The sequence below is a fragment of the Dipodomys spectabilis genome, unplaced genomic scaffold (genome assembly GCF_019054845.1).
Source record: "Dipodomys spectabilis isolate Male_0828 unplaced genomic scaffold, ASM1905484v1 ptg000266l, whole genome shotgun sequence".
Classification (NCBI taxonomy): Eukaryota; Metazoa; Chordata; class Mammalia; order Rodentia; family Heteromyidae; genus Dipodomys; species Dipodomys spectabilis.
In genome coordinates this window covers 6,758,385-6,780,899 of record NW_024870943.1, presented here as the reverse complement: position 1 = coordinate 6,780,899, position 22,515 = coordinate 6,758,385, and the positions used below count along the sequence as shown (strand labels likewise).

At 56.2% G+C, this 22,515-nt stretch overlaps 3 protein-coding genes across 3 annotated transcripts in view; 1 reads left to right on the top strand and 2 right to left on the bottom strand.

Annotated features, from left to right (window-relative positions):
• Positions 1 to 1,230: 1,230 nt before the first annotated feature.
• On the bottom strand, positions 1,231 to 6,644 carry Trappc6a (trafficking protein particle complex subunit 6A). The gene is made up of 6 exons (XM_042700458.1): positions 6,522 to 6,644; positions 2,936 to 3,003; positions 2,728 to 2,845; positions 2,304 to 2,387; positions 2,071 to 2,164; positions 1,231 to 1,442 (listed from the first exon to the last, which is right to left on the bottom strand). The coding sequence occupies exons 1-6, from the start codon at positions 6,603 to 6,605 to the stop codon at positions 1,411 to 1,413; spliced, it is 480 nt and encodes a 159-aa protein (XP_042556392.1). The 5' UTR covers positions 6,606 to 6,644; the 3' UTR covers positions 1,231 to 1,410.
• A 504-nt stretch (positions 6,645 to 7,148) lies between these two features.
• Bloc1s3 (biogenesis of lysosomal organelles complex 1 subunit 3) lies at positions 7,149 to 8,984 on the top strand. The gene is made up of 3 exons (XM_042700261.1): positions 7,149 to 7,221; positions 7,580 to 8,206; positions 8,489 to 8,984. The coding sequence occupies exon 2, from the start codon at positions 7,589 to 7,591 to the stop codon at positions 8,195 to 8,197; it is 609 nt and encodes a 202-aa protein (XP_042556195.1). The 5' UTR covers positions 7,149 to 7,221; positions 7,580 to 7,588; the 3' UTR covers positions 8,198 to 8,206; positions 8,489 to 8,984.
• Positions 8,985 to 17,802: 8,818 nt separating this feature from the next.
• The window catches only part of Exoc3l2 (exocyst complex component 3 like 2), a 36,735-nt gene continuing 32,022 nt past the window's right edge, over positions 17,803 to 22,515 (bottom strand). The window contains exons 9-12 of the mRNA XM_042700232.1: positions 21,795 to 21,917; positions 21,538 to 21,693; positions 19,758 to 19,879; positions 17,803 to 18,091 (exon numbers count right to left, since the gene is read on the bottom strand). Coding sequence (XP_042556166.1) covers positions 17,803 to 18,091; positions 19,758 to 19,879; positions 21,538 to 21,693; positions 21,795 to 21,917 — 690 coding nt within the window. The remainder of the gene's footprint in view (positions 18,092 to 19,757; positions 19,880 to 21,537; positions 21,694 to 21,794; positions 21,918 to 22,515) is intronic.

Sequence of the window (22,515 nt, the reverse complement as noted above, 5' to 3'; positions counted from 1 at the left end):
AGGGTCGGGCTACGTACCCGGCGGCGGCCTCGCGGCCCCAGCTCCCTGCCTGTGGCCTTGAGCTGCCCGGCAAGCCCCACAACTATCAGCGCAGGCCCAGCAGGTGCCCGCGCCGCCCGCCCGCCCCGCCCGCCTGACCGGTTTGCCAGCCTGACCCCACCCCCCTTGGCAGCCGCCTGGCCTGGTGCTCTCTAGGACTGGCACCCCAACAGGGCACGCTGTACCCCGGGAGAGGGATGATGGAGACACAAAGCCAGCTAGGCCCCTACCCCTTGGCCACTGGGCCGGCCCCTGGCGTCTGGACACTCTTGATGGAGGTCAAGGGGCCCGACAGGGGAGGATGGAGATCCACAGCTAAGGCTATGTGACCTTAGGCAAATGACTTCACCTCTCTGGGCCTCGGCTTCCTCATTGCTGAGTGGGCCAGGCGGGGGCCTGCCTCCCCAGGTTGTCAGGAGGGCCTTTAGCAGTGGCAGCCGCTGACCCAGTTACCTGGGATGCTTGGAATATCACCCCAGCGACAGATCACGCGTGGAGCAGCCCCGGGACCTGGTCACCCGGTGACCTGTGCCCTCAGCCCAGCCCACAGCTGCGGCCCTGCCCACCACACATGAGGAAACTGAGGCAGAGGTGGGAGACCGCTTGCCACACAGAGTGGAGACTTGAAGGCAAAAGCTCTCCTGCCTCGGAGGGGGAGGCATTGGCACCACGTTCCCCCCCCCCCCACTGCCGTCCAGGGTCATCTGCCCACGGTGGCTGGCGTGTCAGGATAAGATGTCCCTTCACCAGTGGTGTGGTCTGCCGGGCGAAGGAACTCGGTATGGCCTGCCTTAGAGGTCTGGCCAGGGCTGAGCCTCGTCCCCCCCCAGCCCCCCCCCGGCCCCCGGGGGTGGCAGGGGTAGCAAGCCCAGGCCCGGGATGTGTGTGGCGGGCCACTGTGCCCGCCACTGCCCCGCGCTCAGGTTGAGGTGGTGGCTGGGTGGGCAGAGGTGGCGAGGGGGCTCTTGGAAGATGGGGAGTGGGGTTGGGAAGTGGGCATGAGGCGGGTGCCTGGCATGATCCCCAGGGAGGGGCTCCGGTGCCCTTCACCATGCCAAGGGCAGTACTGGGCTGGGTGACGAGCAGAGAGCCTGGGAGAGGCTGGGGAGCGGGGTGCGGACGGAGAGGTTACAGGGGGGGTCAGGACAGTGCGCTCTACTTTTGATTCCACACAAAGAATCTTTATTGAGCGCCTGCCACCCAGCATGACACACCCAGGTCCCTCGGTAACAGCCCCGACTGTATGGGCCCCCGGGACTGGAAACCAGCAGCCCTAAGAACCCCACCCCCCCCTGTGCAGCTCAGGGCTGGATGGCTGGGCTCAGACCGGACCATCTCCCGGGAGGTGGGGGGCTGGGCAGCCTGGGCTCATCAGGACTTGAGGATCACCACCTGGAACCTACCTGGAAGGGAGATAAGGCTGCTTTACCTGGAGGTTAGGATGGGGGGGGGCAGAGGGCACCCACCCAGCTCAGACTTCACCCCTGCCCTGCACTGGCAGCCTGGGTGGCCCAGGCCACACACCTCAAGAGGATGATGGGTGAGTGGATCAAAGGGGGGTGTGCTGCGCCCGCCCACCCCACACCTGGCCTGCACCTGGGCTGTGTGGGCGGCGGGGTGGAGCCAGCCAGGCCTCTGTGGCTGGGCTCTGTGCAGGCCCCGCCCACCAGACCCCACCAGGGGACCGGAAGTGAGGGAGCTTCTCACAGGCTGCCCTTGGCAGGAAAGGGACTCTGGCTGATCAGTTGGGGGGGGGGACCTGTAGGACATTCACCAGGTGGGCCCCAACTTCCCACCCACCTACCCTGATACCAGCCACCCCAGGAGGTGTTCCCCGCCTCTAGGTTCTGTGCTGGAGGAAATGTTGGGGAATTGCCACACAATTTATTCCCAGCCTGAGCTGGAGAAAAAAAAAGATCTCTGAGCTTCAACTTCTCCTTCTCCGTCTGTCCCTTGGGGCTTGGTCTCTGGGTTCCCCCACCCCCCAGTCCCCAGCACACTCAGAGGACAAGGGCTCCCCCCCCCACTCACAGGCAGGCAGGGTGATCACGGAGGCGGTGACCAGGCTCTGGACGCCCAGGGTACGCAGTGTGCCACACAGAAGGCCACAGGTGAACGCCAGGAACTGGGGTGGGGGCGGGGAGGACACAGACCACTGTGGGGAGAGGGAGAGGCCAGCACCCAGGTCCCCAGCCTGGGAGAGGCCTAACATGGGGTGGGGGAGGCAGACAGGGGATGGGAAGGGCATGTTCCCACCCCCATACCTTGGGTGCTTCCTCCAGGTACTGAAGGCCGGAGGCCATGGGCACCAGGAGAGGGAAGTTGTTATCCTGCAGGATGTAAGTCCCCTGGAGGCAGAGGAGCGGCCATGGGGGTCCCATCCCCGCCCACTCCTGCCTGCATGGTACCCCCATGTGGGGCTCAATCCTCAGAACTGCACGAGGGCCCGAGGCTGTCTTGGGCTTGACTGACCCACCAAGGCAGCCTAGGCTGTCAATGGGAACAGGGACAAGGGGCCTGGGCCACGCCCCCACGGGCCACGCCCACCCGGCCACGCCCCCTAACCCAGGGCTGCCGCCCAGGCCATGCTGGTGCTCACTGTGCAGCGCTAGCTCCCCACAGGGAAGGAGGGGGAGCTGTCTTTGGAAGGGGAGAGGGGGTGGTCCCACTCTTCCCAGCACCCCCAACCTGGTGGTTGGTGCGGAGCCCGTCCATCTGCTTTTGGAACACAGCTACCCACAGGTCCTTGCACAGGAACTTGAGGACATCCAGCTCCTCCCTGAAGGCCAGGGTCTCCGGGGGCAGCCTGGCGGAGGGGGGCAGGTGGGCCTCGCTGATGCTGGGGGGTGTGGGTTAGGGGCAGAGCCAGTGGAGGGGGGGCGGGGAGGGCGCTCACCTCTCACCCAGAGCCTGGCCCACACGGAAGCCGATGCCCTCCAGGACAGACAGGCTGGTCTTCTGTCCCTACAAGGCCGGGGGGAAGGGGGGGGGGGGAGAGACTCAGGGGCCCCTGGCCACCTCTCCAGCAGCAGCCATTAGAGGAATGAGAACCCTGGCGGGGAGACTGAGTTTTGGGGCTCTGTACCCAGCACCCCGTGGCACCCTGTGCAGAGAGGCTCTCTTCTTTGTCCCAGCAAGCCAGAGAATTTCTCTGTCCTCCAAGGGCTCATCTGCCAGGCCTCAGTGAGGTGACAGGCACCCCAACAATGCCCACTGACAATGAGTTTGGATCCTGGGGCAGCTTATCTCAGGGCCCCGTGTCTCAGTTTCCCCACATGCAGTGGGGCTCACTACCTGCGGTGGCGGTGAGCTGTGGTCACTGCTATTGGGGGAACCATGGAGAGGGGCAGAGACAGAAGGAAGAGGGGGAGCACCTCCTCCCTGCCTCACCCCAGTCGCCTCACTACCCCTGGAAGCTCACAGAAAGAAAACCAGAACTTGCTGACAAGTCCTTGCAAAGCTCTTAGGGACTGGGGGGGGGGGGGGGGGGGCTGCCATGCTCCCAGAAAGTCCAAGGCAGGGTCTCTCCCATTCCTGTGAATAGGCTAGAGCCTGGCTCGGAGTCAAAGGCTTTTCTGGGGTGCACCACAACTGTTTCCCAAGGGAAAGGAAAGGACATCATGGTGTGGAGGAGACCCCTTCAAGGACAGGATCCAGGTGGGGGACAGTTCCCTAGTCACCTGGGCAACTGGGGTTTTCATTTTGCCTCTGACTGGTCAATCCTGTGTGGCCTCAGAAAAGACCCTTCTCCTCTTCCTAGCTCCAGCCCCGTCTTCATAAAAGGCAGGCAGGCATGATAGCACATGCCTGTAATCCCAACACTCAGGAGGTGGAGACAGGATTGCTGAATTCCAGGCCAGCCTGGGTTAGTTACATAGTCAGATCCTGTTACAACACAAAACTGAGGACAACGATAGCCATCTTGGAGGCTGGTTTTAAGGACGCAGATAAAACCTTTCTCCCTCAGGACCCCAGGATAAAAATCCAAGGAGGCTCAGGCCCTTCATAGGAATTAGTGTGTGCCCAGAACCTACAGAGTCTCCCACAGACTGGACATTTTAATTTTTGCAGTGCTGGGGTTGGAACCCAAGACCTTTTCACCTGCTAGGCAAACCCTCTAACCCAGAGCCAACACCCAGCCCTTCCACAGACTGTAAATCAGATCTAAATGATTATAATGCAAATGACTGGTGAGATTTCATATTCCATAGCATTTGCATAGCATCAAGTACTAAGACATTTACAAGACAAATTATATGTATATAGTTGTTATACTGTATTGTTTAGGAAATGACACGTTGCTCATTCATGCCTGTAATTCCAGCTACTTGGCAGGCAGAGATCCAGAGGCCGGCTAGGGCAGAGGCAGAGGCAGCTAGTGAGATCCTATCTCTACAGCAAGTCAAGCACATTGACACAGCTTGCGTGTTGTCTCGGCTACTCAAGAGGCAAAAGGTTTTGGTTGAAGGCTGGCACGAGCAGAAGCGTGAGACTATCTGAAAAACCATCTACGAGAAACACAACCAGGATTTATGGCTCAAGTGGTAGAATACCTGCCTAAACAATCTTAAGGAGGGCTGGGAAGGTGGCTCAGTGGTAGAGTGCTTGCCTTGCATGCATGAGGCCCTGAGTTCGATTCCTCAGCACCACATAAGCAAGAAAAAAAAAAAAAGCTGGAAGTGGCGCTGTGGCTCATAAGTGGTAGAGCGCTAGCCTTGAGCTGAAGGGAGGGATAGCGCCCAGGCCAGAGTTTAGGCCCCACAACCGGACCCCCCCCCCCAAAAAAAAAAACAAACAATCTTAAGGAGTAAAGTTCAAATTTTTCTTTTTGTTGGTTGTGGGGCCTGATCTCAGGGCCTAGGCACTGTCCCTGAGCCTATTTGTGCTCAAGGCTAGAGCTCTACCAGTGGAACCATAGTACCACACCACTTCCAGTTTTTGAGTGGTTCATTGGAGAAAAGAGTCTCTCGGGAGTGAGGCACCGGTAGCTCTTGCCTATAATCTTAGCTACTCAAGAGGTTGAGATCTGAGGGTCACGGTTCAAAGCTAGCCTGGGATGACTCTTATCTCCACTTAACCACTAGAAAACTGGAAGTGGTGCTGTGGCTCAAGTGGTAGAGCGCTCGCCTTGAGCTGAAGAGCTGAGGGACAGCACCCAGGTCCAGAGTTCAAGCCCCACAACCTACAAAAAAAAAAAAAAGTTTCACAGGGTCTTTTCTGCCCGGGCTGGCTTTGAACATCAATCCTCAGCTCTCACAGCAGCCAACTGTGAAGTTCAATTTTTTAAAATGTCACTAATAGAGCTGGGTGCTGATGACTCACGCCTGTAATCCTAGCTACTCAAGAGGCTGAAAGCTGAGGATCATGAGTCAAAGCTAGCCCAGGAAGAAAAGTCTAGGAGACTCTTATCACCAATGAACCACTAGAAAACTGGAAGTGGTGCTATGGCTAAAAGTGGTGGAGTGTTAGCCTGAAGTGGAAAAAGCTTAGGAACAGCGCTCAGGCCCTGGTTCAAGCCCCACTACTGACAAAAAAAAAAAAAAAGTAACATTATGGGTGTCCCTGTCAGATGTCACAGAAGAAGTGCTTGTTCAAGCCACAGGACACAATGAAGGAACCACCAGATAAGGCATTAGGAGCCCAGTCAATCAGGCAAATGGTCAATACAGAGAAATCAGGTGGATCAGAATCTCAAGGATGTAGCTGAAAGCATGGCTCAGCAGTAGAACACCTACGAAGCAAGAGCAGACCTGAGTTCAAGCACACGCACACGCGCACACACACACACAGTCTCATGGATGTTTCCTGCATAGGCTGGCTTCAAACCCATGACCCTCATCTCAGCCTCCTAGCTAGGACTACAGGTATAAGCCATAAACAGATTTCTCTCCTCTGACCTCTCCCCTTCCCCAGCCCCCTGGCAATACTGAGGATTGGACTTAGAGCTTCATGCTTACTAGGCAAGGTGCTCTACCACTTGAACCCTCCCTCCAGATCTTTTGCTTCCTAGTGTGTGTGCCCGTGTGTGTTTAGGGTGTCACGCTCTTGCCCACTCTGGCCTCGGTCCTCCAAGCTTCTCCTTCTCCTGAACCCCAGTACCGGCCCTCCTTGCAGGTCTTTGCCAAAGTCTGTCGGGTGAATTCATGAACCGCGATGACCGTGGTGATGGTCACCAGGACGCTCACTCTGAGAGGTCGGGGCTGCCCGACGTCCACGTTTTCCGAGGTCATTCAAACACGAAGATTAAGTCACTGAGTGCGTGCGTGGTGGAGGCGAGCCCTCCTCGCGCCCCAGATTCAACAATTATTATAATTACCGCCAGGGCTTCACCCTGAGTCACGTCACTCAACCTCTGCAATAACCGGAGAGCCAGAGGCCGGGCCGCGGGTTCGAACCCGCGCACCCCAAGAAGCTTCCACCCGGGCCTGACGATCCGATCCTCGCCTCTCCCCCACTCTACCCTTCCAGGACCCGGAGCTCACCCCCGGGCCGGGGTGGAGGTCCGCAGCCCACAGCTCCGCCACCATCTCGGTGTGCAGAAACTCGAACAAAACCGCGTCCGCCATGCGCCAGACTCCCGCGCCGAACGACCGCCCAGCGCCCCCAGCTCCAATTGGTCTAGTTTCAAAAGCCCCGCCTCCCGTGAACCGCCCACTCCGGTTCCTATTGGTGTTTTAAACTAGCCCCGCCCTCCTCGATGGGCGCACGCGGCGGACGCGTGAGCGTGTGAGACAAAAACTCAAGACTTTCTCTGTTCTTTCATTGGCTAAACGTCTTAGCTTCTTCCGCCCGTAACTAGAAGGCTTCGCCGTTTCCGAGTCCTCGAGCGTTCCCATTGGCTGCATCATGATAGACACGTACACCCTCAGGTTTACAAGAACCCTATTTGTCCACTGCAGCACGTTTCTGGAAGCACAACACCGAAGCACCTACCCAGCCCTTGCCCCCTATTGGTCACGCTTGAATTCACGTGACTCCGTTGCTTCCACGCCCTCAAAGCCGGTTACTGAGACCTTGCCACCGTGATTGGTAGCTGAGCTGTCCGTCATGCCTTGGTCGCTCACGCCCACCCAGCCTGTTGCTCTCCTATTGGCTAGAATTGTAGCCCGCCCCTCTCCCACAGTGAAGCTTCACTTCCGCCAAGCAGCTCGCCTCGCAGGTTGTCTGAGCTTCGGAGACCTGGTACGGCCTGGGCGTGGCGTGGGGTGGGGTGGGGTGGTCGCGGCGGATCCGGGACCCGCGGGAGCGCGTCCTCCCTCCGGGCTGTGGCCGTCCTTCCTGCGACAGGCCGTGGGGCGGCTCCCCACGGTTCCCCGCGTGCTTCCGGGTGTGCGGTGCGGAGGGTGTGGCCTGTGGTGGGAGGCAAATTCGGAAAGAGCTCGGGTGGGAGAGAGCCTGGGAGCCGGGCCCGGGGAGCTTCGGTGGGCCCGCGCCTCAGTTTCCCCGGCCGTCGCCCCCCGCCGTTCACGTAGAGAATTCCTCAGCCTGGGAATCGGGTTTCCCGCCGACCCCTCGCCCCTCTCCCCCTCCCTCCCTCCAGCCGCGCGCCATGGCGTCCCGGGGTCGTCGGCGGAGGCCGGGCACGGTGGTGCCGGGGGAGGCGGCCGAGACGGACTCGGAGCTGTCGGCGTCGTCCTCGGAGGAGGAGCTGTACCTGGGCCCGGCGGGGCCGACGCGCGGCCGCCCCACGGGGCTGCGGGTCGCCGGGGAGGCGGCGGAGACGGACTCGGAGGCCGAGGCGGAGGCGGCGGCGGCGCCCGGGGACCTGCCTCCGCTCGTGGTGCAGCGCGGCGCGGCGGGCGAGGCGGCGGCGGCGGCGGGCGAGGCCTGGGCGGCGGAGGAGAGCCCGGCCGCCGCGCCCGCGCGCTCGCTGCTGCAGCTCCGGCTGGCCGAGAGCCAGGCGCGGCTGGACCACGACGTGGCGGCCGCCGTGAGCGGCGTGTACCGCCGCGCGGGCCGCGACGTGGCCGCCCTGGCCGGGAGGCTGGCGGCCGCGCAGGCGGCGGGGCTGGCGGCCGCCCACAGCGTGCGCCTGGCGCGCGGGGACCTCAGCGCGCTGGCCGAGCGCCTGGACATCGTGGCTGGCTGTCGCCTGCTGCCGGACATCCGCGGGGTGCCGGGGACCGAACCCGAGCAAGACCCCGGACCGCGGGCCTAGCCGGGCCCGGTGCGTGTGTCTGTGTGTCTCCCCCCTTCCCCCCCCCCGCCCCCCCCCATGATCACCTGACTGCTGCCTCTGGGGCCTGGTTCTGTCCCGTGCCACCCACCTGTCACTACCCCTCTCCTGGTCATGCTGGACTCCGTGGAGAGAGCTCTGATTTCTCTCCCTGGACCTCACACCACTCCTGCCCCTCTCTGCCTTTTGTTTCATTCTGTTTGTACCCGTGCTGGGGCTTGAACTCAGGGCCTGGGTGCTGCCTCTGAGACCATTTTTTCCCCTCCGCTCAAGGCTGGTGCTCTACCCCTCGACCCACAGCTCCACTTCCAGATCAGAGTCTTACGGATCTTCGGATCTTCCTGCCCTGGCCGGCTTCAAACTTTAATCCTCGGAGCTCAGCCTCCTTCCTGTGTAGCTGCGATTTACAAGTGTGAGCCACCAGCTCCTGCCTGGCTGGCCAACGTCTTCATCTCAGCCTCAAGATGGAGAGGGGAGGAAGAGGCCGATGGACACATCAAACCTCAAACCTTTCCTTCTCCTGGTCAGTGCCTCTTGCTTCCCACGTGAGCCAGGAATCAAGCAAGCTGGTGATTTCCCCTCAGACTTCTAGCCCTGACTTGTGGAAGGCGAGGTCTCCCTCACTGTTTGCCCTGGTTGTGCATTTGTTTGTATTAAATTAATTCAACACACCGTTTTGGAGGTCCCAGGCCTATCCCAACTGCCAGTCTCTGCCCACACAGAACTCACAGTGCAGTGAGGGAGGAATAGGCCTTCATAAAACATTCTATTAATAGTCTGGGTAATCACAATTGATGGCATAGACGGGTTTCCTCTGGCACTATGATTAGAATCCTAAACGTGGAGGCGTGACAGACTCTGGCTTGGCCTGGGGAGGGGGTGTCACATGACTTCCCTGAGGCCTGATCAACAGGTGAGAGGGAGAGCGCTGGAGAAAACCAACCTGAATTGTATGTGCAAAGCCATTGTATGTGATCAGCCAGGCTGTAAGCCCAGTGTGTTAGCTTCCCACGCACTGTGACACAGTGCTTGAGATGATCAGCCTACCGCACAGAAAGGTTTATATTGGCCGATGGTTTCAGAGGGCTCAGTCCACGGTCACGTGGCTCTGTGGCAGGAGGCTCTTCATGGTACGCACGAGGCACTTGGTGATGAAGCAAAGGGCTGGAGTCCCAATCAATAGCTCCTTCCAGTCCGTGCCCGCCCCCCCCCCATGACCTAACTTCCTTCCATTAGGCCCCTCCCCTAAAGGTGCCACCATGTCCCAATAGTGCCACAGATTGGGGACCTAGCCTTGGAATCCATGTAAAGACTCCCCTGCCCCCAGACCCATCTTTCAAGTTACAAAGAGCACATGGAAATCGCACAGGCCAGAATGGCAGAGCGGACTTGAAAAGACCATTTGACAGTTCTGCCAATGAAGAAATGCAGGACCTTGGGCTAGGCTGTTTGGGAAGAAACAGAGGCCCCTGTGTGAACCACAGTGCACTGAAGACCTGCAGATGCTTTTCTTCCTTGGTGTTTTGAAGACTGTGTCAGGCTGGCCTTGAACTTGTGATCTTCCTACCTCAGCCTCTGGAGTGCTGGGAATACAGGGATGAGCCTCCATGCCTGGCCTGATGGAATCAGTTCTGGGTCCCACAGCACTGGGCTAGGCCCTTGGCTGAGTCTTCGGGGGGACTTCCTGTGTGGACCAGGGGCAGGGCTCTGAGCATAAGGAACAAAGACTCAGTAGACACATCTTGAACCACTATGTGCATAATGGCAGGAAAGCATGACTGGAAATTTTCTATCACTGGGAAGAGAAGCGAGGCTCTGCTAAGGCATCAGCCAGCTCTGAATCCTACAACACTGGCCACTTGGATCAGAGTCTACTGGGCTCCGTGCTGCCCTCAGAGCTGGCACCTGTACATCCTGCTCCTACAGGGACCAGAGAGGCCCAGGGAACAGCCTGGACAGCAGAACTGTACTAGCCCTTTTCTCTGACTCTCTACCGCCCTCTGCTGGAAATCCTGTGTAGAACACAGCAGCCTCCTTAGCACCTCTGCCCAGTGGGAAAACTGAACAGCCTCCACAGTTCCCAACCCCGCACATTGGTTCAAGTTGAGCCTGGTTCTGACCTTCCATTTTTCCCTTCGTGCTAACTTTAAGGACATGGTAGCAATGTAGCTTGTTTAAATTTTTCTTCTCTTTTTATGCCCATTGAACCCAAGGTTTGGGGCCTGATAGGCAAATGCCCTAACTCTGAGCCACATTTGCTGGCTTATTTGTTATTCTTATGATACTAGAATTTGAACTCAGGGCCTCATGCTCTCACTAAACTTTCTTGGCTCAAAGCTAGGGCTCTGCCAACTGAGCCTCCTGTGGTTCATTGGAGATAAAAGTCGTATAGGAGCCGGGCAGTGGTGGCTCATGCCTATAATCCTAACTACTCAGAAGGCTAAGATCTGAGGACCCCGGTTCAAAGCCAGCCTGGACAGGAAACTCGGTGAGACTCTTCAATAAACAACCAGAAAACCAGAAGTGGCACTGTGGCTCAAGTGGTAGAGTGCTAGCCTTGAGCTGAAGAGCTGAGGGACAGCCCCCAGGCCCAGAGTTCCGGCCCCATGACTGACCAAAAAAAAAAAAAAGTCATATGGACTTTCTGCCATAGCTGACTTTGGACCTCAGTTCTCTAGATCTAGCCTCCTTAATATCTGGCATTACAAGTGTGAACCACCAAGACCTGGCTGCACATAATTAGTTCAATTTTCCTATCTGTTGCACTAACTCAGAATTAGTCCTTGGAGAAAATGTAACCATTCCACAGGGAAAAAGACACACAGTGTCATCTTTTCCTTAAAGTTTTCCAGCATTAAAGGAATAAACTCTATGAACAAAAATGTAAAAGTTGACTTTTTTTTTCTTGCTTTCCTAGTTACAGAATAACATGAAAATACAGTTTTCTTGGCCAGCCTCATTAGAAAAGTCCTTGAGATTCCATTTCCAATTAACCAGAAAAAGCCAGGCAAGAGGTGTGGCCACATGTTAGAGTTCTGCCTGGCACGCAAACTTGAGACTCCTGGGGGGGAGAGGGGGAAGGACTTCATGTTGACCTTGTAATGTCAGATTCATAAACAACACAAAGATTACAGCAGGAAGCCTCCACTTCACCACACATTATTTAGAATTCTGAAATAGTGCCAGGTGTGGCAGCATATGCCTATAATCCCAGTATTCAGGAGGACGAGGTTGGAGGATCAGTTCTAAGTTAGTTTGTGCTACACAGTAAGACCACCTATCTGGGGAAAAAGAAACCCCAAACACCAGGGCTGGGAATGTGGCTCAGTGGTAGAGTGCTTGCCTAGCATGCATGAAGCCCTGGGTTCGATTCTTCAATACCACATACACAGAAAAAGCTGGGTGGCACTGTGGCTCAAGTGGTAGAGCGCTAACCTTGAGCAAAAGAAGCTCAGGGAGGGCTGGGAAGGTGGCTCAGTGGTAGAGCGCTTGCTTTGCATGCATGAGGCCCTGGGTTCAATTCCTCAGCACCACATAAGCAAAAAGAAAAAAGCTGGAAGTGGCGCTGTGGCTCAAGTGGTAGAGCGCTAGCCTTGAGCTGAAGAGCTCAGGGACAGCGCCCAGGCCCAGAGTTCAGGCCTCAGGACCGGACCCAAAAAAAAAAAAGAAGCTCAAGGACAGTGCCCAAGCCCCAGAACTGGCCAAAAAAAAAAGCAAAACAAAAACAGAAAACACTACCCCCTTCAAATATAAGATTCCAGCCGGGCACAGATGGCTCACGCCTGTCATCCTAGCTACTCAAGAGGCTGAGATCTGAGGATCACAGTTCAAAGCCAGCCCGGGCAGGAAATTCCATGAGACTCTTATCTCCAATAAACCACCAGAAAACCGGAAATGGCACTGTGGCTCAAGCGGTAGAGTGCTCGCCTTGAGCTGAAGAGCTGAGTGACAGCGCCCAAGCTCAGAGTTCAAGCCCCATGACTGACAAAAAAAATAAGATTCCAGGCTGGGAATGTGGCTTAGTGGTAGAGTTCTTGCTTAGCATGCATGAGGCTCTGGGTTTGATTCCTTGGTACCACATAAATAAATTAAAAATAAAAATAAAAAGTAAGATTCCCACTTCTATTGTAGCTGTACTGGGATTTGAACTCAGGGCTTGTGATCTTGTTAAGGCCGAAACTCTGTGACTTGAGCCACACCCCACGTAGCCACGCCTCTGCTTCTAATTGGTTTTTCTTGGGTTAGGGGCGTGGCTCAAGTGACAGCTGGGGAAGGAACTCCAGGACTTAATCCCATATTATATATACATATATATGTAATATATATATATATATATTACATAGATAGATAGATAGATAAGCTCGTCCTTTTTCTCGGCTGATCCGGGCGTTTTGTGGGCGCTCCGTGACTTAGTTATCCACTCGCACGTGAGGGGCATTTGGGTTGTTTGCCCTTCCCGGGTGTTCATTACAGGTAAACCGCCTATCTGCACAGGTGTTTCCTGTCTCCTAGGTTGGTACCTGAGGGCCCCATGACGCCACCGTGTGGTCGGTGCGAGTAACTTCAGGGAACGGAGTAATTTTTCCGCTGTGGGTTTTAAAATTTCATTTTGTGCCAGTCATGGGCCTTGAATTCAGGTCCTGGGAGCTGTTTCTGGGCTTTTTTTTTTTTTTCCACTCAAAGCTAGCTCTCTACCCTTTGAGCCACAGATCTACTTCTAGCTTTTTAGTGGTTTAGAGAGAGAGTCTCATGGATTTTCTTGTCCCCCACTGGCTTCGAACCTTGATCCTTAGATCTCAGCCTTCTGAGTAGCTAGGATGACATGTATGAGCCAACGAAGCCTGGCTCTTCTAGGACTTTTAGAATTGTTGGTTTTATGTATAGAGCTGTAGTCTATTTTCAGTTACCTGTTGTATAGAAGATCTTTATGTTTAAAGTACGTTTCTTTCCTTTTTATTGCTATTTGTTGAGAGAGGGTCCTATGATCCTTTTCTCTCCATCTCTCCTGCTGGGATTTACAGGTGTACATTACCATGACCAGCTAACACACAGTTGTTTGGGACAGCATATGTTTGGACTTTGTGCAGACTGACAATCTTTGTCTTATGATGAATTAGATGTTTGCACAGTTTGGGTCCAATGTGACAATCTGTACAGATCCGTACAGATAGATTCCTTGTCTATTTTTTTATGTCTCTCTCTCATCTGGTATGTGTATACAAACACACACACACACACACACACACACATTATTTTATTTTTGGCCAGTCCTGGGGCTTGAACTCGGGGCCTAGGCACAGTCCCGAGCCTCTCTATGCTCAAGGCTAGCGCTCTACCACTAAAGTCACAGCACCACTTCCATCTTTTCTGTTTATGCACTGAGGAATGGAACCCAGGGCTTCATGCATGCTAGGCAAGCACTCCACCACTAAGCCACATTCTCAGTCCTATATATAGGTATGTTTTTTAATTTATTTTTCCATTTGGTCTTTGTTGTCCTCTTTTCATATTCTTTTGGATTCATGAGATTTTTCATGATCCCGTTTTATTTCCTTTGTAGGTTTATTTTAGTTCTGACTCTTCGTTTTGTTATTCCAGCGGCTCCTTTGGATTGTGGAACATCTGTGGCTGGTCATGGATGCCTTCGGGGGTCAGGGCATCCGTTCACACTGGCACGCGAACCTCAGGAGTGGCCTACCCCTCCTCCCGAATGGGCTGTATGCTGGCTCCTTTCCTACGGTTCATCTCTTCATCTAATAGTGCATTAGAATTATTTTTGTTTAAATAGAAAAGGTTTAGTTGGGGGCTGGGAAGGTGGCTCAGTGGTAGAGCGCTTGCCTTGCATGCATGAGGCCCTGGGTTCGATTCCTCAGCACCACATAAGCAAAAAGAAAAAAGCCGGAAGTGGCGCTATGCTCAAGTGGTAGAGCGCTAGCCTTGAGCTAAAACACTGAGGGACAGCGCCCAGGCCCAGAGTTCAGGCCCCATGACCAGACCCAAAAAAAAAAAAGAAAAGGTTTGGTTGGGAAGTGGTGGCTTAAAGTGGTAGAGCACTAGTCTTGAGCAAAAGAGTTCAAGGATAGTCTGGGTAGAAAACTCCTCCAGACTCTTTCTCCAATTAGTTAGCCAAAAAGCTGGGCTGGAGGTGTGGCCCAAATGATAACAAGACAAGCTGAGCTACCAAACAAAACCTATCAAGCGAGAGGTGCTGAGCCTCACAAGACCCTATTTGGGAGAGTTTAAAAAAAAAAAGCAAATTTTTAAAATAGAGCAAAATTCAACTCCATTGGACTGGGAAGGTGGCTCAGTGGTAGAGCGCTTGCCTTGCATGAATGAGGCTCTGGGTTCCATTCCTTAGTACCACGTAAGCAGAAAAAGCCGGAAGTGGCGCTGTGGCTCAAGTGGTAGAGCTTTCGCCTTGAGCTGAAGAGCTGAGGGACAGTGCCCAGGCCCAGAGTTCAGGCCCCACGACCGAAAAAAAAAAAAAAAAATCCAGCCCCATACTGTTTACAAAAGTCAGATATTACAAAATATTTTCTCTGTCCTGACAGAAATCAATAACAGGAAGATAGCTCAAAAAAAAAAAAAAAACCCACAAGTATTTGCAAAGTAAATAACCCAGAGGTCAAAAAAAAAAAAGAGAAAATAAAAATGGCATAAAACTAAATTAAAAAAAGAAAATTGCAGCTGGGGTAATGGTGAACCTCATCCCTAGCTCTGCCAATTAAAAAAAAAAAATCAAATTAAAAAAAAGAAAGTCAGGCTCGGCCATGGTCTCCGGCAATTCAGGAATCTGTTAACATGCCAGCAGTTATTTACCACTAAATAACTAAGCTAAGCATGTGGACATTGGGTTATTGAGTTCTCCATGTTCAGATACTGAGTATTGAACTTGGGCCTTCTGCTGGCTGGGCAGAGCGGCTCAGCACTTTAGCCGCGCCCAGAGACACGCCCCCAGGGAAACCACGCCCCGCCAATGCCCCGCCCACAAGCCACGCCCCCTAACCTCTCCATTTCTTTCGTTTGGATTCCGCTGTCCAAGTACTTGTTATTGTCAACCTGTTTAGTCATCGTTGTGTGGTTCTCTTTGAATAATTCCAACACCGAAGAATGCTGACATCTTTCAGGAACGTACTGAGTATTTATTTATATATCTTGTTTATGAAGCATCCAAGGCATGTGGTGATCATTGAAAACCTCAGAAAATAGGCAAATTCCGGCTCGCAGCTGAGCCTGACAATTTTGCCAACTGCTCTGTCTGCATTTTTTATGGTAATTAAAGCATTTTCTCCCTTAATTTTTGTTGATGAGGTTGATTTTACTTAGATTTTATACTGTTAAAAATTACCCTGGATTTACTGGGGTTTGAACTCAGGACCTCGTACTCACTGGGCTGGGTTGCTCATCTGGTGCTTTGCTCCTTGAGCCACACCACCAGTCTACCATTTTGCTAGTTAATTAGAGATAGAGTGTAATAAACTTTCCAGTATGGCTCTGAACAATGATCCTCCAGAGCTCAGCCTCCTGAGTACCTTTCGTTCTATTCCAGATTAGCCTCAAAGTCACTATCTAGCCCAAACTGGTCTTGAACTTGAGATCTTCAGGCCTCAGTAGGTTTCCTTGAGTGCTGGGATCACAGATGTTCACCACCATGCCTGGCTGAACTGTTGCATGGGCTTGCTCTTGAGAGAATACCCGAAGTTATTTGGTTGTAATTTGTAGATCTTTCTGTGTATCCTGCTTTCTATAGGAGTTCCTTCCCGCCAGCCCCCCTTTCCTCCCCCCCACCCCCCAGGGCTTGAACTCTGGGCCTGGGCACTCTCTCCAAGCTTTTTTGCACAAGGCTAGTGATCTACCACTTGAGCCACAACACTTCTGGTTTTCTGGTGGTTCATTGGAGATAAGAGTCTCACAGACTTCCCTGTCTAGGCTGGCTTTGAACTTCAAGCCTCAGATCTCAGCCTCCTGAGTAGCTGGCATTACAGGTGTGAGCCACCAGCACCTCCCAAATTACAGTTGTGTGTGTGTGTGTATCTATGTGTGTGTGTCAGTCATGGGGCCTGAACTCAGAGTCTGGGCGCTGTCCCTCAGCTCTTCAGCTCAAGGCTAGTGCTGTATCACTTGAGCCACAGCGCCACTTCCAGGTTTTTAGCAATCTACTACTGAGCCACCTTCCCAGCCTGTTTTTTTTTCCCTTTTCCAAGCAACATAATCTATGGCTTAGAAGGGGGATCAAGCAGTGTCTACCTGCAGGTCTAATGGAGCTGAAGATGTCCCCAGTGAACCCTGCTTCTCACTGGACAATGTAGAGCCCATAACAGATGAGAAAGCCAAGAGCTTTCATCTGTTCCACTGCACACATTGAGACAGGAGGTTCAGAGCAGCTGACGCAGCTCCCTCCATCTCTGTTATATAGTTTGGAGATTGAACTCAGGCCTGGCAGTTTGCTGGGCTGGTGCTCTACCACCAGAGCCGCACCTCCAGCCCTAAGGTTTTCTCGTGTAAAGCACACCCGGGTACACACTGGGGAGAATGCATACAGAGCTGAGTCGTGTGCTCATTCCAAGGGCTTGAACTAAGGCTGCCACTCTACCACTTGAACCACACCTCCTCTTCTGCCTTTTGGCAGGTTAACTGGGCATAGGAGTCCCACTGACCTTCCTTGCCTGGGCTGGTTTTGAACCCCTTGGATGGCAGGCCTGAGCCACGTGGGTGCCCAGCCTCATTCCCCCCTTCCCCCCACCCCAGGATGGGGGAAGGGAAGGCCAAGCCCCCCCACAGCCTGGAGGGTGACCCCTTCCTCCCCAGCCCGGGGCGGACCCCGGGCTCCTCCACTTCAGGAGTTCTCAGGGAAGAAGAAGAAGCAAACAAGCACCTCCAGGGCCGGCGAGGCCAGGAAGCATCCATCACCAGGCTGTCGGGGGCCGGGGAAGGCGCCCGGGGGTCAAGCGGCTCAGGGGCCCCCGCGGGCCGCCCTGGGGCCGGGGAGGGGGGGTGTGTGTGAGAGGCTGGAAACTTTCCCACCCCGAACCTTCCGGTGTCAACCCAGGAGGGCGCCCTGGATGCCGCCAACCCGCCCCCCACCTCCTTCCTCTCCGGGCGGGGCGGCGGGACGCGGCTTCCCGCCAAGGATGGCCGCGGGGATGGGAGGCGGAGGGGGGGGGTGATGCAGGGGGGGCGATGCGGGGGAGGGAGGGAGGGCCCCCCCCCCCTGCCCCGCGCCCATCGGGACCCCAGCCCGGCCTTGGGCGGGGGTGACCGGCCCTTGGCCCGGGCCCCGCACCCCAGCCCCCCCTCTTCCTCCCCCCCCCCCCCCGCACACTCGGGACTCAGCCCTTCCTCGCGTTAAATAGAAACCTCTTTATTCTAAGTATCGAACATTCCTTCACGGGTTGGATGGGGGCCCGGCCTTGAGGGGAGGGGCGGGGAGCCCCGGGATGTTTCTGTGGGTAGAACCTTCCAGCGTGCCCCCCGCCCCCCCGCGCCAGGCTCGGGGGAGGGGAGGCTCAAGGACTTGGGGTCGGCGTCCCGGGCCGGGGGGGGGGCCGGGGGGGACCGGGGGGGCGCCGGGGCCGGGCCGGGGGGCCTCAGCGCCGCGCTCCCGCCGCCGCCGGGGCCCCGGGCCGAGGACGCACGGACAGGCGAGCCAGACGGGGCCCGGCCAACCCGGACACCGGGAGGCGCCCCAGCAGCAGAGGGAAACTGAGGCAGAAGGACGGGCGGGCCACGGGGATGTCGGCGAAGAAGGCGCGGGCGCGGGCGGGCGGCGCGCCGGCCTCCGACAGCTCCAGGTCGCGGGCCACCGCCAGGATCTCCTGGCGGCCCGCGGCGCGCGGGAAGCCGCGCACGTCCAGCAGCGCCGCCACGTGCTTGCGCCTGCGGGGAGAGGCGGGCCAGTCCCGGGGAGCCCCCCACTCCTGCCGCCCTCCTCCCCGCCCCCTCCCCCGCCATGACCACCCGGAGCTCCCCAAAAACGCTAGTGGAGGTTCAAGGTCACCCCGAGGCCCTCTCCTTACCCCCAAGCCTCATCCTCAAAGTCTCCTTACCCCCAAGCCTCATCCTCAAAGCTGACTCCCTGGGGCTGGCGGGCAGGCCCAAGGGGTAGAAGCACCAGCCCACCAAGGACTCCTGAGAGGCCCTGAGTTCAAATCCCAGGATCACCCCCCCCCCCCAAAGTGCTTTCAAACAAAACCACAGGGCTGGGAAGGTGGCTCAGTGGGAGAGCGCTTGCCTTGCATGCATGAGGCCCTGGGTTCGATTCCTCAGCACCACATAAGAAAAAAGCCGGAAGTGGCGCTGTGGCTCAAGTGGTAGAGCGCTAGCCTTGAGCTGAAGAGCTGAGGGACAGTGCCCAGGCCCAGAGTTCAGGCCCCACAACCGGACCCAAAAAACAAAACCACAAGCACCCTGCCCTATTCTGCACCCCCCCTTTCCCAAAAAGGGACTCCCCTCAACACCACAGCAGGGCGTCACCAAGGGCTGGTCTGCTCCCTGGGTTCAAGTCCAAGGGTCCCCACAGCCTACAGATCATACTGCAGACATGCACATTTTTGCATGTGACCCATGAGGTTACTTTGGGTATCCCCTCCCACCCCCCTTTCTTTGGGCTATACCAGAATTTGAACTCAGGTCCTCAAGCTTGTCTGGCTGGCACTTTACCACCTGAGCCACACCTCCAGCCCAGCTTTCCGGCTGTTTTGTTTTAGTTTGATGCCCATAGGGTAGTTTGACCTCAGCATCTAGGCGCTGGCCCTGAGTGTGTTCACTCAAGTCTGGAGCTCTACCACTTGTGCCACAACTCTGCTTCCTACTTTTTGCTGATTAATTGGAGATTGGAGTCTCACAGACTTTTCTGCCCAGGCTGGCTTTGAACCACAGTCCTCAGATCTCAGCCTCCTGAGTAGCTAGGATGACAGGCAAGAGCCACAGGCAGCCAGCTAATTTTCTCAAACAACTTTTTTGTGTGTTGGTCGTGGGGCTTGAACTCTGGGCCTGGGCGCTGTCCCTCAGCTCTTCAGCTCAAGGCGAGCGCTCTACCACTTGAGCCACAGCGCCACTTCCGGTTTTCTGGTGGTTTATTGGAGATAAGAGTCTCACAGACTTTCCTGCCTAGGCTGGCTCTGAACTGAGATCCTCAGATCTCAGCCTCCTGAGTAGCTAGGATGACATGCGAGAGCCACAGATGCCCAGCTTTTCTCTCAGTACTTCTGGGGAGCAGACGCAAGTGGCCCTCAGGACTGGATGGCTCTCCATGCCCGCCTGCCTGTGCTGTCCTGAGTCCCCCCTGCTGGGCCAGCCCTTCCTCTCTGCCCCCCTGCCCAGCGCCCCACTGCCCCGGCTTCCTGTAGCCGCCTGTTTGTTTGCAAGCCGGGTGGCGGCGGCACTGGTGGCGGTGGGAGGAGGGAAATCGTTTTAATATTGCCCAGTTCCAGCAGGAAACAGCCGCAGACACGCTTGCCGCCTCCCTCCCGTGCCTGGAAGGGGGGCGGGGCAGGAAATGGGGGGACGGATGCCAAGTCTTGGGGGAGGGCAGGGGGCTCACCTGATGTCTGGGTAGTCCCGCACCAGCACCCCCACCTCCACCTGGATGCTGGGTGTGTCTTCCAGCTGCAGGACCTCCGCCAGGTGTGGTACCACCGCGTCCAGCCAGGAGGCCTGGGACTCCTGTGGTGGGGGGAAGGGGCACAGCCCACCGCTCATACTTTGCCCAGCAGACCCATCCCGACCCCCCATCTGTGAAGGGGCGCAGAAGGGGCAGGGACTAATTGAAGGAAAATCTATAATCTATCTCTCCACTAGGTAACAGCCTTCAAAACCTATCCCAAGCCCAGTGCTGTGGGGCATGCCTGTAATCCCTGCATGTGAAAACTGAGCTAAGAGGATCCAGAGTTACAAACTAGCCAGGGCTACACGATGAGACCCTTTCTCAAAAGAGACAGAAGCTGGGGGCAGGTGGCTCACGCCTGTCATCATAGCTGCTCAGGAGGCTGAGATCTGAGGATCCCAGTTCAAAGCCAGCACTGGCAGCAAATTCCAGGAGACTCCTATCTCCAGTTAACCACCAGAAAACTGGAAGTGGCGCTGTGGCTCAAATGGTAGAGCACTAGCCTTGAGCTGAAGAGCTGAGGGACAGCGCCTGGGCCCAGCGTTCAAGCCCCACGACCGACAAAAAGAAAAAAGAGACAGAGAAGCCATGCACAGCTGGCCCATGCCTGTAATCCTAGCTATTCAGGAAGCTGAGATCTGAGGGATTGCAGGTCAAAGCCAGCACAGGCAGGAAAGTCCAGGAGACTATCTCTAGTGAACCACCCAAAAACCTGGAAGAGGCGCTGTGGCTCAAAGTGGTAGAGCACTAGCCTTGAGCAAAAAAGCTCAGGGAAGCCAGGTGTCGGAGGTTCACAACTGTACTTCTAGCTACGCAGGAGGCTGAGATCTGAGGATGGCAGTTCAGAGCCATCCCAAGTGGAAAACTCCTGGTGAGACTCTTATCCCCAATTAACCACTCAAAAACCGGAAATGGTACTGTGGCTCAGTTGGTAGAGAGCCAGAGACGATTCTGAGGGCCGCCAGGGTGACCCAGGGGTGGAGGGTTGGTCTGGCAGGAGAGGAGGCGGTGGAGAGGGCACGGACCCGTTTGCAAGTTTGCAAAATGTTACAGGAGGGGAAGACAAGATAGAGCGCGCACAGGCCGCTCTGTGTTCGCTGTGTTGGTTTCCTGGCCGCTGTGTCAATCTAATCTCAGAGAGTGTGTACAAAGTTTCAAGGACTCCCAGGCTGGACGCTGGAAGAGGGGTGGCCGGGCACCCCAGATGACAGCTGGGAACGGGGAGGATTGGAGTGCTCTGCATGTTGGGTTTGGGAGATTCTGGGTTCCTCGGGCACCTAGCCTTTTTTTCTTCTTCTTCAATTTTTGTTGATGAAAATATGTTCTATCAGTTGTGGCAAGAATGGCTACGGTTTTCCGGTTACAGCCCAGGAATTCACCAAAGCGCTGGGTGCAGACCATTTGTTCCTGATTCCAGCTTTAAAGCCCAAGCGCCCTGGGCTTAGAACTCTGCACCTGGCACTTTGGAAGCAGGTGCTCTACCACTTTAGCCATGCCCCCCCTCCCCGCTTCCCTCCACTGTTCTTATCCATCCATTTTCCCAGTCAGATCTCTCTTGCTGCCCAGGCGGGCTGGGGGCCAGCCAGCTCCCCATGTAACTGGGATGGCAGGTGTGTATCACTGCGCCCGGCCTTGTATGGGGGTTGAGATGAGGTGTCCCAAACCTGGAGGAGCTGGTCCTGCCCTTCCCGGCTGCGCCACCCTGCGCCTCACTCACCAGCCGCCGGAAGAGACGCTGGAGCTGCGCCGCGTCCTCACGCAGCCTCCCGGCCATGCGGCTGCGGGTTCGAGCCGAGCGGCAGCGCAGACGGCCCCGGAGCAGGGGCCGCACGTACTCCACCAGCGCGCGCCGGTGCAGCTCCGCCACCAGCGCCTGCCGGGGGGGGGGGGGGGGGGAGGTCACCCCGGGTCACCCCTGCGCTCCCCAGAGGAGGGTCCCTGCGAGGGGGCACCCCGCGCCCACCCTCCCCGCACCTGGTACGGCTCGTCCTGCATGCGGCGCAGGGCCAGCGCCTGGGCGCCCAGCGTGCCCACGATGCCATCCAGCGCCTCGGTGCTGCTCAGCCACTTCCTGCGCATCAGCTTGTTGAAGTGCGGCTGGCGGAGGGGAGGACGGGGCGTGGGGGAGGTCAGCCCTGCCCTCCCCCACCTGGGGGCAGAACCACCCTGTCCTTCCTCCGCGTCCTCCAGGGGCAGCGCATGCAGCCGCCACCCGGGGCGCACAGGCCCAGCAGGGCAGGAAGCCCAGAAGGGATGCCCACTGGCAGGGAGAATCCTGGAGGGCTTCCTAGAGGAAAGGGGTGGAGGCCCCAGGGTGATTTTGATTAGCAGGTGAGGGCTGAGGAAAGGGCTAGGGCAGTGGCGGCAGGACAGAGCCTAGCGGCTTGGGCAAAAACCACCTACAGAATTTGCCTGAATAGCACACGATGCACACGGGGACCCTCATGAAGGGTTTTAGCCAGATATGGTGATGCACACCTGTCATCCCAGCTACACAGGAAGATGGAGGTAGGAGGATGGAGATTCAGGACCAGTGCAGGCCCTATCACAAAAACAAACCACAGCGGGAACAGGTGGCTCACACCTGTCATCCCAGCTCCGCAGGAGGCTGAGAGCTGAGGATTGTGCTTTGAATCTAACCAGGCATGTAAGTCTGAGAGACTCTAACCTCCGGTTAACCACCAAAAATTTGGAA

What these genes read in the sequence shown, in the direction of transcription:
- Bloc1s3 (XM_042700261.1), top strand. Translation starts at nt 7,589, where the DNA reads ATGGCGTCCCGGGGTCGTCGGCGGAGGCCGGGCACGGTGGTGCCGGGG.
- Trappc6a (XM_042700458.1), bottom strand. Translation starts at nt 6,605, where the DNA reads ATGGCGGACGCGGTTTTGTTCGAGTTTCTGCACACCGAGATGGTGGCG. An exon ending in ACCTCCACCCCGGCCCGGGG is followed by an intron (nt 3,004 to 6,521) that starts GTGAGCTCCGGG and finishes CCGGCCTTGTAG; the next exon opens with GGACAGAAGACCAGCCTGTC. An exon ending in GGCTCCGCACCAACCACCAG is followed by an intron (nt 2,388 to 2,727) that starts GTTGGGGGTGCT and finishes CTCTGCCTCCAG; the next exon opens with GGGACTTACATCCTGCAGGA.